The following is a 12,571-nucleotide window of genomic DNA, read 5'->3' as shown; positions in this document are numbered from 1 at the left end:
GGTGGTTTCTCTTGGCTTGTGCACATAGCCGCCCGCTCTGATCGCTGGAGCACCAGCAGTCTGTGCCCAGCCTGCCCTAATTCTTGCACGTTTCCAAGTTCCTGATGAAAGCAGTGAAGATATTATTTCCTATAGTGTCATTTAGCTGAAAATTAAGTTTCTCTAAGCAGGCGAGCTTTGCTATTTTTATGGTATTACTGTAGGCTGTTCTATGAGATATCCATTGTGGTAAAACACAAACACTGAAACAGTGTTTCAGGTCTGGGGAAAATCTGAAGACTTGTGCGGTATTACAGAAAGCTATTTCTAAAATCTAAGATGATTTAAATTTTAGAAGTGGCAATAGTACATCCCGTGTTGTGGGGGGTTTCATTTTTTTGGGGGGAGGGGGCTGTTATCAGTGTTTTAATTTTCATAGTAATGTAGGAAAATGTTTTGCGAGGAACTTACTTAAATATTTTTAATATCAGAGGTTGAAAATTTGAGTGTAAAAGGCCATGCAGAAAAAGCAATAAAGAAATCCAAAGCTATAAAAGCTTATGGTGAGAATTTAAATGCAGAAACAGCTGTTATTTCCTTGGGAGTTGAGGTATATAAACTTTTCTACAGCTGTGTATCCCCACAATAGTGGTGTGAAGAATTAGCGCTCACTGCAGTGTGCAAACTGAACCCGCCAAGCACTGAGGCAGCTATTCATCTATACCCAGGAGCTAAATATGACAATGTTAGCATTTTTCATTTCCCTGACGTTACCATTAATAAAGCAATGATCCAAAAGAAGCTTTGCTGAGTCTGTTCTTTATGCTTCCATCACTCACGACTAGATAATTTCACACAGGATCGTTTTTAAATTAAATGACGATAAAAGCGCTCTGCTGTCCTGTGTTCACTAGTTCATAGAAGTCTATCAAGTCATTAATGTGTCATGACAAACTGCTAGTTGGATACAAGAGTAATTAATTATTTGCATAAATAACAGGTTGAACTTCGTGCTTTGAACTGCAATGACATGTGCATAACATCATGGGCATCTTAAAACCTCTTGCGGAGAGTTCACAAGAGGGGTTAAAACCGAGATGTGTGTGTGTTTGTGTGAAATCGTATCCTCACTTACAATAGTCAGGAGCTTGGCTTGAGTTTTGATGCTTTTTGTGTTCTTAGGTTCTTCATTAACGGCTGTTTCAAGAAAGCATCTGATCACTGGAGATTTCAATGAACAATTATACAGATTTTCATAATCACCATTAATCACCACATATTTTTCAAGATAATTACAGCAATTATTATTTAGATTCCTCTTTTATGTGTACATTGTAGAAGAGAACAAGTGCTTATTACACTGGGTAGTGTAGAGAACTACAGTCTGAAGTTCTTTGTCATCCAGCAACTCATTATGTTAACTGATGCTGCCTGTGAAAGTTCGTCAGCATGTTTAAATTAGGGTAGCATTGGCAGGTCTGATTATTTAAATCTGGTAGCTTTGCTAAAAATATAGTTATTCTAGAAAGATGAATTACTAATTTGACAACTGAGATTTAGTTGGAGTCTGCAGCACAGAAGGCAGCATCTATCGTGTGCTTAGAGGAGGGTGACAGTACTTCTTCATATTAAAGAGTGAATTTCTAAGTGAGCTAACAAGTTGTATTTATAGAGCCTAGTTTTGTGGCATGCCCTTTAAAGGCTGATAATAAGTCTTAGTAAATTATGATGAAGTAGCAGCAACCAGGCAGAAGCTGGATGTGCTTTCCTGCGGTCCTGCGTGGTGCCAGCAGCCCAGTCTCCCCTCAGCTTGGTCAGGGCTTTGCAGGGAGATGCTCCCCTCCTCGGTTCGATTGCAGGCGTGCAGTTCTGGCAGTTGGCTCCTTTTGGCTCTTATCTAATTCCAGTGAATGAGCTAATTGGATATAACCCTCAGGGAGGAGCTGTTCCTCAGAGACAATAAACAGCCACTGAAAACATTTTTCTTTCTGAACTCCCTTTTTATTTTTTTCCATTTGGAGAGTGAGCGGTGGAGGCACCTCCCTAATCTGTTGCAGATGCTGTAGCTGTAATTACGGGGAGGGGAGAAGCTGCTCCTCCACTGCCAGCCCTCTGCAGCGCCCCGTGCTGGGGGTGTCCATGGCCCTGAGGCTGCGGTGAGGGGAGCGGTGCTGTGAGGGGAGCAGCGTGGAGCTTTCTGCCAGGCCCTCCCGCTGCTCTTGGCCACGCGGCCCCTGTGTGCCAGGGAGGTGGCAGGAGGTGTGTGGCCAGGGCTCTGTCCCGCTGCAGCTCCCCTCGAAGCCTCAGCGTTGAGGGGCCGTGCGCCTTCACCTCCATCGCCCCCGCCGTGCTCTGCCTGGAGGTGGGGGCTGCGGGTGCTCCGGAGCGGTGGCCACTGCTCAGGCCCTGGCTCCGCTTACCCGTGCTGCGCTGCCAGGCTGGTGCTGTCAGTAAGTCATGCGAAAAGTCAAAATCCTTTGGTGTGTCCCATGCCATTGTCCTGGCCTACGGAAGCGGCTGCTGTGCACAGCGCCTGGTCAGGCTCACAGGCAGGCGTGAGGTGGGAGCTCAGAGGGGGCCAGATGGACAAAGCCTGAAAACTGTGTAAAAGCAATGAAGGGCAAGAAAATCTATGTCTACCTGTGTAAAGAGGCTTTTAAGTGACACGAGCAAGGCAATTTATAGATCTTTTAAAACATTTTAAAGTTACAACCTTTTAAAAATGTCAAAACCTGTATGGGTTGTTACATGAGCCCGCTCATGTCATGGTATGAGTAATGCTACTTGCAGCAATGCTGCAAAAAGGGGACTTCACCCACCTCTTTTGTTCTGAATCAGTACATTTTGCCTTTGGAAAGAGAGTTTTACTTTATCATTTGTTAGCACCAGTTCCTCTTCTCCCCTTCTGTTACTGGATGCTCGTCCTGAAAGTGGCACCAGCAGGCATTAAGGAGCATTGCACGGCTCTCGGCCAGGCTAAAACTAGAACTGTAGCTCCAGCCCAAAGCGTGGCTGGTCAGTTTTAAAACAACACCGGGCAGCATCTCAGCGCAGGATTTCTTTAATCAGAGACTGCCAGGAGTGTCTGAAAACCAGTGGAGAGAGGTGTAGGGGGGAAAGGGGGAGGAGAAAAAAAAGGAATCATAGGCTGCTGATGATGTTTATTTACAGCACAACATCAGAACAAGAGACAAGGAATTAAAAGCCTCCTACAGTTCTGGTCTCATTTAACTTTATTATGAAATTAACTGTCTGCTGTAAAGTGCAGTTGCACGCTGCCTCGTGGTGTGTGGTGGGGGCGAGCGATGGCACTCACGCCCAGGCCCTGGTGCCGGACACCCCCAGCAGATCACGGTGCAGCAGGGGAGCTCTCTCCTATGGTGCCTGCTTGCTGGATCGGGTGCTCAGCCCTTGGGACTGCTCCCTGGAGCGGGATGTTGCCCTCTTTGTGGGGTGATGGTGAGCTGGACACATGGCGTGTGCACGCACATACGCAGCCCCATCGCTGCCCTGCTGCTGCCTGTGCTGTGTGGCTGTACTGCACCGGAGGGGGATGTCTGCCAGGGCTGGGCACCGCTGCTGCGCCGGCAGCAATGGAACCTGCTCTGCCACCGCGTGCTCGTACCGCTGGGAGGCCTTGGTGCTGCAGCCTGGCTGTGTCAGGAGGACGCGAGCCCCACGCGCAGCACCAGCGCTCCCCAGCACCGCTGCTGAGAGCGCTCTTCTCTCCAGCAGATGGTTTCTGTTCAGATTCGTGCTTTGTGTAGGACCCGTGCCAAGCACGCTCCAAACCTGAGGAGAGGCGTAGTGTGACAGAGACGTTAACAGATACCAGTTCAGCATTTTGGTGGAACTAATCGTCACTGCATTTATTAATCTTCTTGGATTTGGATTTATGTGGCTAAAAGGAGGTCAGGTGCCTCATCCTTGAAGTTGTTTGTAGATGTGAAAAAACACTACTTTGGTAACAGGAGTTTTGAATCTCTTTCTTCTTGTGTCAAGCGTTAATAAGACCACACTCAGCTCCTTTGAGGGTGAGGCATGGGGAATGGGGCGCTGTCTTTTGAAGCACCTATTTCGGCCTGGGCCATAGGAGCTGCTGCCGCCCGATGCTTCAGTGCCCCTGGCAGAGCCGTCTGCCTCCCGCCCGCTGCACGCTGAAGCCGCCCTCCCCAGCGGCACCAGTACCACCACTGCTCCCAGCCTGGCCGTGACACGGGTGCTGCAGGCACCCGGAGGAGGCTGCCCCCACTGCCTGGCATAGCACGGGGCTGGTGGTGCAGCCTGCAAGGACAGCCTGGAGCTGCATTTGTGTAAAGTTTCCCCAGTTGGTGGGTATTTAAATCCTCTCGTCTCTGGTGCCTGGCTGTGAAAGGACTGTTGAATGAGCTTGTTGTTTTCTGATTTTTCCCTTTAATGTGTTTTACAAGCAGCCTAGTGACAGGCCCGATACGCCAGCTCAATGCACGCTCCCCACGCTTTGGGATTGCAGCATTAATAACACACTTCCATGCATCATGCCATTTTTAAGCATGATCGTTATGATAAAGGGCATATACTTAATTACAGGCCTGCTTAATTACAGCTCTGTTGAAGCTCGTTTGTTTAGGAGAGTGCTAATTGTGCTGCTGAGCCCTTGGCACACCCTGCTTTCATCTGCTGCCTTGCTCTGCAGTTCTGAGCTCTGTCAGGACCGAAGGACCGATGGAGGCAGTGCAACGGGGGTGGCAAGAGGGGAACATGCGAACGCACCATGGCTTATTCTTTAAATTACTTTACAAAAGCTGGCGTGTGACTGATCAAAGCAGGTTTCTGTCGGGATAATAAATGCAGATGGTCTTTCAGGTTCAAAACTTCCTGGATTTTGTGATGCTGCTTTTCATCTGTTTCCTTTTGTTTCATGTAACACTGCAGCTGCCACATAGCACCTTTGATAATGAAATTATTCCACTGGAGTGGATTTTTTGTGTTTTTTTTTTTTTTTATGTTGAAAATATACAAAGTGAGTGTAAAACGCTAAGTATTCTTAAATAGCTGTTATTAAAACACTAACATGGTAACTCACTGGTGCTGATGGCAGCTGGGAAATCAAAAAGCAAAAAAAAAAAAAAAAGCAAGTAGGGAAATGCAGGGTTCGTGCACACACCCTGTGAAAGAAAACCCTATTTGAGGATTACTTAAGGGCATTTCAGGGGTTAAACTTGCTCCAGTTTGAAGTTTTTATTTCTTTAAGAGCTGAAATTTAAAGACTTAAAGGTGTAACTGAAATAAAGCATGTGTATCTGGGGCTGCGCTCTGCTTAGAAATGTGCCCTTCTCAGTCTTTGTGGAAATTGTTGAGATGCATGCTTTAAAAATAAGTGGTTCACTTGTACTGACATGTCCTGTGGGAGGATTTCTGTGAAGTTTCCAAGGTGGTGATAACAAGACAAAAACACTGAACATTGTTGCAATATCTGAGAATAATATACAACATTATAAATAGAAAAAATCCTTTTAATATCATTACGGTGGTGCTACAGAGAGTGCCTAGCACAGTGACATGTCCTTGTGTCTCTCCAGCTACTTCACTGGTTTCTGTCCTCCACATGCGGTTTGCATTTTGTTCAAGCTCCATTGCTGGCTGTTGAATTTCCAGTGGTGGCAGTCAGGAATGGGGAGGTGCTTGCTGTGGTTCTGCCCAGCAGTGCCTACCTACTGCTTTGTATTTGGAAACGTGAAAGTTATCTGAAAGAGGTGCTTCCCTTTTCCTCTGGTTAGGACACCAAGTTAGCTCAGATTGTTCTGTGTGGTAGCGATAAATAGATGTCTGTCCTTTTAAACTGTTCGTATTTGCTTGCAGTTTCAAATGCTGTCCTTTTTTGGCAGCTGGACCAAGTTGGAAGCAGACTCAAAACCGAGACCATGAAATGATATGTGGGTAGAGCAGGGAGGGTTTATCGAATTCCTGACTCGGTAGGAACTAACCCAGCTGTCTTCAACAGAGAAAACACTGGGAGATTAGAGGGAGAAAAGATTGGCAATAACTTCTATGAGGTATCAATCAAATGTCAATGCCATGTACACTTGATATGTTGTTGTGAATGTGTGGAGCTGCATGTCAGAAGTGAGCTGGAAATGTGACGTTTTTGCTTGTTTTGTCCCTTACAGCGATGGATGGAGTACCTTTTATGATTTCAGAGAAGTTTGCCTGCGCTCCTGAAGGGGTGAGTTACCTTCATTCTTCTTCCCATGTCTGTAATTCGTCTTTTCATGGAGAACGATCACATAGCATTAACACAAATTACCAGCTTCTGGGATCTTTTCTTCTGTATGGTCTAATACATGCCTTGTGCTTGAGATGGCCCATGGCTGCACCTCAGAGTACTTTCCTGTAGGTGGGAGCAGCTTTTACCAGATCTTTTCTGAAACTGAATTCTCCCAGGAGATGAAGGTTTAATGCCATTAAAAATAGGAGCAGTGATTTGACCTTCTGTGCACTGGAAACACTTCTAATTTCCTAGTCTAGATTTTAAAGAAAGCTGCAAATACTCAGGTCTCCTGAATTTAACCTGTTGTGGAGACAGCATAGTACAGTCAACCTCACAGGTTTCCTTTTGCGCCCCAGAAGCTGAAGGCAGCAGGAACAGCACCGTGTTTGCTGGCGCTGACCCCTGGCTGCTGCCCTGCAGGCGGCTACAAGGTTCCCCCAGTGTGCTGCGCACCCCTGGGAGCAGAGCCGGGAGCAGTGTGGGGGCGAGGAGGGCACGGCACCTCCGAGCGGGGCCCAGGCTGTGCTGCCCTTGCTTGGCCGCAGCACACAAAGTGCCTGAGCACAGGCGCTGTGGTCCCTAGCAGGTCAGCCCCACGTGCGCCATGGCCAACCAGGGTTCCCCCGTCCCACCGCCTTGCTGCTAGATGCAGTGCCCGAAAGGCCCTTGGTGGCAGGAGCATCTCTGGAAAACTGCCTGGGGAGCACCAATGAGGCGGGACGCCCCTGCGTTCTCTGCTCACACCAAACACAACTGGCATCACCTAAATCCTTCAGAGCTACCGGATCTGAAGGAACGCCAGTGATCCCACACGTGGACCGGTGGCTGTGGTGCCCCGCAGCGGGGCTGCCATGGCTACGCTGGCAGAAACCCAGTTCTGCGGGAGGCTGAGGCGTCCTGTTCCCTGATTCCAGCCTGGGAAGTTTAAGGAGGTGCCTGCGTCCTCATGGCACTGCAGCTGGACCTCTGCGGGGTGCCAGGAAACAGAAAAGGGGATAGAAAAATGATTTTAGCATTGCTGCTGCCCTCTGGTTTAGGGGATTATTTGAGCTCAGGCATCTCAATTGCAGCAGCAAAACATGCTTGGTTATTTTCGCACAGAGCATGTTTCTGAGTGACTTCTCTTTGCAGAGAGGGGTCCTGCCCAGCTCGCCCAGGAGCTGCGCAGCGGCGGGGCACGGTGCCGCATCCTCGGCTCTGAGCACGGCAGTGACTGCAGAGGGAGGGCGACTCCGACATCCTGGGCAGGGCAGCCTTGCACCTCAGAACGGGCACCGACCCCAGTACCAGTTGAGAATTGCTTTTGAGCATCACTGGCCCAGCACTGTCTTAAGTTGGTGATCCAGAGCTCAAAGGCATCCCATTACCAGTCCTCTAATCCATCCAATCCCTAAAACAATATCTTCTTAAAATAATTTACAAGATGCTGTTGCAGCAAACGCAGAACTGTCAGATGTGTCTGATTTTTCACATCATACTCCTGCTTCATGCATTCTTTTTCTCACTGACACAACCTGTGTGGGCAGCTGGATGTGGTTTTTCACAACCACTGCTTTCTGCAAGGGTTGTTTATGGGACTTCATTCCCAGAAAGCTGGAGGCCCCTGCAGCGAGGACAAATGCAGAAAGATTAGGTCATGCTAATCTCCCTTCAGATCCTTTAGACACCATTGCCACCATATGGTCAATATGATCGAGGTTTTCCACAGCTGGTGCCACTCACACCTGCGTGCTGTGGCCATACAAAATCCATGGGGTATTACAAAGCGTGTTCCAGTAACGACGGTCCCGTGGCAGGGAGATGGCTGAAGATTTACCTGTTTAAAGTGACACTGTGATGAGTGTCAGCTGTCCCCATTTAGGGAGAAAGGTATTAGAGCTGTTATCCCTAAACCGCCTTCTGCTGCTTCTCTCTTGTGGTGCGCTGAGAAATAGGATTATGCATGCATTTACAGATGGTGCCTCTAAATCTCTGGTGATGGAGTATTTGCTGACTTTAAACAAAACCAAAATCAAAACAACAACAACAACAAAAATTGGCATTTGTTTGTTTTTGTTTTTTTATTCCACCAGATGCAGCCAGTTGATCTTTTGGGCATCACAATCAAAACCCTTGCAGAAATCGAGAAGGAGGTAGGTTCCCACCCATGCACTAAGAAGTGTCATGAGATCTGTGTTCATGTAGTTGTAAGATTTTCCCCCCTGTGGAAAAGGTCTTGTCTTTCCCAAGTCACTGCTGGTAGGTGAAGTCAATGCTGAGTCAAACAGTAAATACAGAATTAGAGACATCTGTGATTTGTGCCAGGTAAAGAAGTGTTAGACATAGAATCTAGTGGCAAAGGCTGCTGGCCTCCATTTAATTCCAGATGTCTCTCTTATTCAACCTTTCTCTTTTACTAACAAAAGGTGTTTGTTACAAGCAAGGTGCTGTTTGTGTCAGGAAGCAAATGAAGTCAGCTAAGTAGTACAAAGTAAACTACATCATAATTTTTCAATTAGAATCCACAGGTAACTTGCTACCAGGAAAAACAACTGGCATTTTTAGCAAATGTGGGTCTTTCAGGAGGTTAGGGAACAGGCAGGAACCAAACTGAGACTGTTCCTGAGGGAGCATTTTGGCACACGTGTGACTTGGGCTGCATGGTGCTGAGGAGCCAGCTGCTCTGCAAGAGCTGCTTCTCAGGTGCATGTCTAAGACCAGGAGGAAGATTCTCAGCAGCATTTGTTTCTTTGGGCATCCTTGGTCACAGATGTCTCTGTTGTGCAGACCAGCAGGGTTAACGGCAAAGCGTAAGAAGGTAGCATAGCAATACTTCCAGACTCTTCTTGGCCTCTCTGCTCTTTGGTTGCAGTAGTGGGTCCAGTTTCTTAAATCATAGAATCATGGAATGGCCTGGGTTGAAAAGCACCTTAAAAATAATTTAGTTTCAACCCCGCTGCTCTGGGCAGGGTTGTCAGCCACTGGAGCAGGCTGCCCAGAGCCGCTTCCAGCCTGGCCTTGAATGCCTCCAGGGATGGGGCATCCACAACCTCTCTGGGCAACCTGTTCCAGTGCCTCACCACCCTCTGAGTGAACAACTTCCTCCTTATATCTAACCTAAATCTCCCCTGTCTTAGTATAAAACCATTCCCCCATGTCCTATCGCTACCAACACACACAAACAGGCGTTCCCCCTCCTGTTTATACCCTCCCTACAAGTACTGGAAGGCTGCAATGAGGTCTCCCCAGAGCCTTCTCTTCTCCAAGCTAAACAAGCCCAGTTCCCTCAACCTCTCTGCACAGGAGAGGTGCCCCAGCCCTCTGATGTCCAGCTTCTCGTCCAGCAGGACCCCCAAGTCCTTCTCCGCAGGGCTGCTCTCAACTTCTTCTTCTCCCAGTCTATATAAATGCCTGGGATTGCCCCAGCGCAAGTGCAGCACCCTGCACTTGGCCTTGTTGAACCTCATCAGGTTCTCATGGGCCCAGTTCTCCAGCCTGCCCAGGTCCCTCCGGACGGTGTCCCTTCCCTCTCTTGTATCGACTGCACTGCTCAGCTCGGTGTCATCTGCAAACTTGCTGAGGGTGCACTCGATTCCATCGTCTGTGTCATTGATAAAGATGTTGAAGAGCACTGGACCCAAGACCGACCCCTGAGGGACACCACTTGTGACCGGCGAGTCACAAAATCTGTCTCCTCTTCCTGCCTTGAAATTTTGGCTGAGTAAGAAAAGTTGGCTGGATGCCAGAGCTTTCCAGGCATCCGCCAGCACAGCAGAGCGCTGTGATGGTGGCTCTGAACATGCTGCCCAAGCGTAGAAATCGCTGGCAGAAGCACCCAGCTGCCTCAGGCGCTGCGGTCCTGCCATGTGGCACACCTGCCTACTGCTGGGGGCCGCCACAGTGTGCTTGGGCAGCCCCAGCCTGCCCTGAGCATGTGGAGCCCAGTGCTCGGGGAACAGCTGCCCCGAGCCCTTCTGCCTCCTGTCCCCCTCTCGCCAGTCAGCTGCAGGTGCCTTTTGCTGGAGGGGAAGCGCAGTGGTGTCAGATCTCCTGCTGCTGCCCTCTCCATCCTGCCAAGCGTGGAGAGGTCTGGGCAGCTCAGCGTGCTGCCTGCAGCCCTCTCCTGAGCCTCTCGCGGGCCTGCAGAGCGTGGGGACCGCTACTGGCTAGGCTGGGGTGGCTGTGGGAAGAGTGGCGGATACCTGCTGGTTCTCCCCACACCCTCCTGTTCCATTACAGGCTGTGTGTGTTTCAGAGTAATGAAAAGTATAATTATGCAGCCTATATTCCTTGATGAAGCATCTTGTCTGCACATAGATAGCTGCGCATATAAATATTGTGAATTTCCACATGGTTTTATTTCCCTTGCAAGCAATAGCACCATTACAACAAATCTTCTGGATTTCCAGAGCAGCAAGAACATTTTCCCTGGAGCTAGATGCCATTCAAAAATATTCCCAAAGAATTCCAAGAGTTATTGTTCTCTGTCGCCACATTTGCAGATGTATGCACCCATCCTCCAAGCTGTGCAGCGAGCCAAATGGAAGGACCCCACCCTTTCAGGAAAAGCAGTGAAAATAGGGTGCAAATCCTGTACTGCACGGCCAGCCTGCAGCGGGAGCAGCTGCGTGCTCAGGCCGCGTCTCCTTGCAGCAGGCACTGGAACCGCACAGCCGAGCGCTAGGGGGATGTGTGAGGAGGTGGAGCCCGGTGGGAGCAGAGGCTGGAGAAGGTTTTAAGCTGAGTTCGCCCAAGGCCATTTTGGGGGACACGGGGCAGAGAGGAGCAGGAGCCCCTGCAGCAGCCTCCTTGCGGGGCTGCAGGGGGGCTGTGCTGGCTGGTCCTCGTGTACCGGGTAGGGAAACTTCCAGTGTCAGCGTCTGGGAGGCGAGGTGGTCGCTGCCTAACGCCGCGTGGCCCTCAGCCTCCGGGCGGGCTGCCGCGGGCCTGCCCCGCACACGGGATGCTGGCAGAGAGCACCGAGCATCCAGTTCAGCTTGGCATTGAGCTGAAAGTCTGGAGAGGATCTAATTAGTAAAGTGAGCATCTAATATTAATTATTCTTTTTAAACTGACAAGGAAGGCAGCTCATTTAACCACTTAATTCCTACAAGTTTTCATGGGCTGTTCTTTGCAAGTATGTTTAATGAAGAAGTGGTAAATCTAAAAGAGCTTAAAATTTTAATTTTATACAGAAATATTTTTCCTTGTTCTCATGTTTGTAGTCAATTCTCCGGAGTGTAGTCACATGAAATGTTCTTTAAATGAACATATTTGCTAACTGGCATGATTTCAGTTTTTAAAACATTGGTTCCAGCAATTAGGCATTTTTTTCAGTTCCCAAATGACTAGAGAAATTCGTCTTGATTATAATTGCTCTTAGCCACGCATATCTAATTTGTGTCTTTTTAAGTGTTAATTAGTAAACAGTTTGAGCTGACATCTTTATGTGTTTGCGCGTTGAAAAATGATGCTCAGTGCTTATTTAGCTTGGGGCTGGTTCTGCTGGCTGTGACACCATGACACCGAGGTAAAATTAATGAAGCCGCCTTTGCCAATTAAAAGGCAGCCTCGACAGAAGCGGCTGCTTGACCCGAGCTCCCCGCGCGGCTCACGCCGGGGGCCGCCCGGTGCCGCCCGCGGGGGCCGGGGGACGCGAGCACCGCGCCCGTGGCGGAGCCCGGCCCGCGGCGAGGCTCCCGGCCCTGCTGCGGGCGGGGCAGCGCCCGAGGCGCTCCCGGCGTCAGGCGGCTCGGAGCCGGTCGCCGAGCACCCCCTAGCGCCGCCAAGCGTCGCTGCACGGCCCCGGCGCTGCCGCGGGGGAAAGGAGGGGGCCGGGGCCGGCTCCCGGCCGCCGGGGCCTCGCCCGCCCGGAGCCGCCCGGCCCCGCCCGCGGCACCGCCGGGGGCCGGCCCCGGGAGGCCGGGGGAGGCCGGGCCCGGGCCGAGGCCTCGGGTGGCGGTGCGGTGCTGTGGGCGCGGTGCTGTGGGCCTGGCGCGGCGCGGTGCGGCCGGCAGGTGGCGCTGCTGCGGCATCCCACGGGCGGCGGCTCCGCGCCGGGCGCCGCGTGCCTGGGCCCCGGCCCGCAGGTGCCGAGCCCGGCCCGGCCCCGGGGGGCGAAGCGGAGCGGGCGGCGGGGGCTCGGCGGCCGGGGCGCGCTCCCGGTGCCGGCCCGACAGCCGCAGGCACCGCGGTGGGAAGCGGCTGGAGAGGCCCGCGCCGGGCGGGGGCTTCCCGGGCGGCTGCTTCGAGGGCAGGAGGCGCGGCCGCGTTCCCGGTAAGCCGGGGTCTGGCGGGGGGGCAGCGAACGCGCCCCGCCGCGGGCGGGCCCTGCAGGCACGGCCTCGGCCCGGGGCAGGGGGA

General features: G+C 50.9%; 1 protein-coding gene across 5 annotated transcripts in view; it reads left to right on the top strand.

Moving 5' to 3' along the window:
* The window catches only part of MVB12B (multivesicular body subunit 12B), a 64,688-nt gene that overhangs the window by 47,022 nt on the left and 5,095 nt on the right, over window positions 1-12,571 (top strand). For 2 of the 5 annotated variants that reach the window (XM_084494278.1, XM_084494277.1), the window contains exons 9-11: window positions 6,129-6,184; window positions 8,302-8,361; window positions 10,618-11,115. In XM_084494278.1, coding sequence (XP_084350404.1) covers window positions 6,129-6,184; window positions 8,302-8,361; window positions 10,618-10,947 — 446 coding nt within the window. In that variant the 3' untranslated portion in view covers window positions 10,948-11,115. Of the gene's footprint in view, window positions 1-6,128; window positions 6,185-8,301; window positions 8,362-10,617; window positions 11,760-12,571 lie in introns of those variants that run through there. The other 3 variants (XM_084494275.1, XM_084494276.1, XM_084494279.1) reach the window with 3 other exon arrangements.

Source organism: Aythya ferina (assembly GCF_964211825.1).
Source record: "Aythya ferina genome assembly, chromosome: 20".
NCBI lineage: Eukaryota > Metazoa > Chordata > Aves > Anseriformes > Anatidae > Aythya > Aythya ferina.
This window is presented reverse-complemented; position numbering and strand designations above follow the sequence as displayed.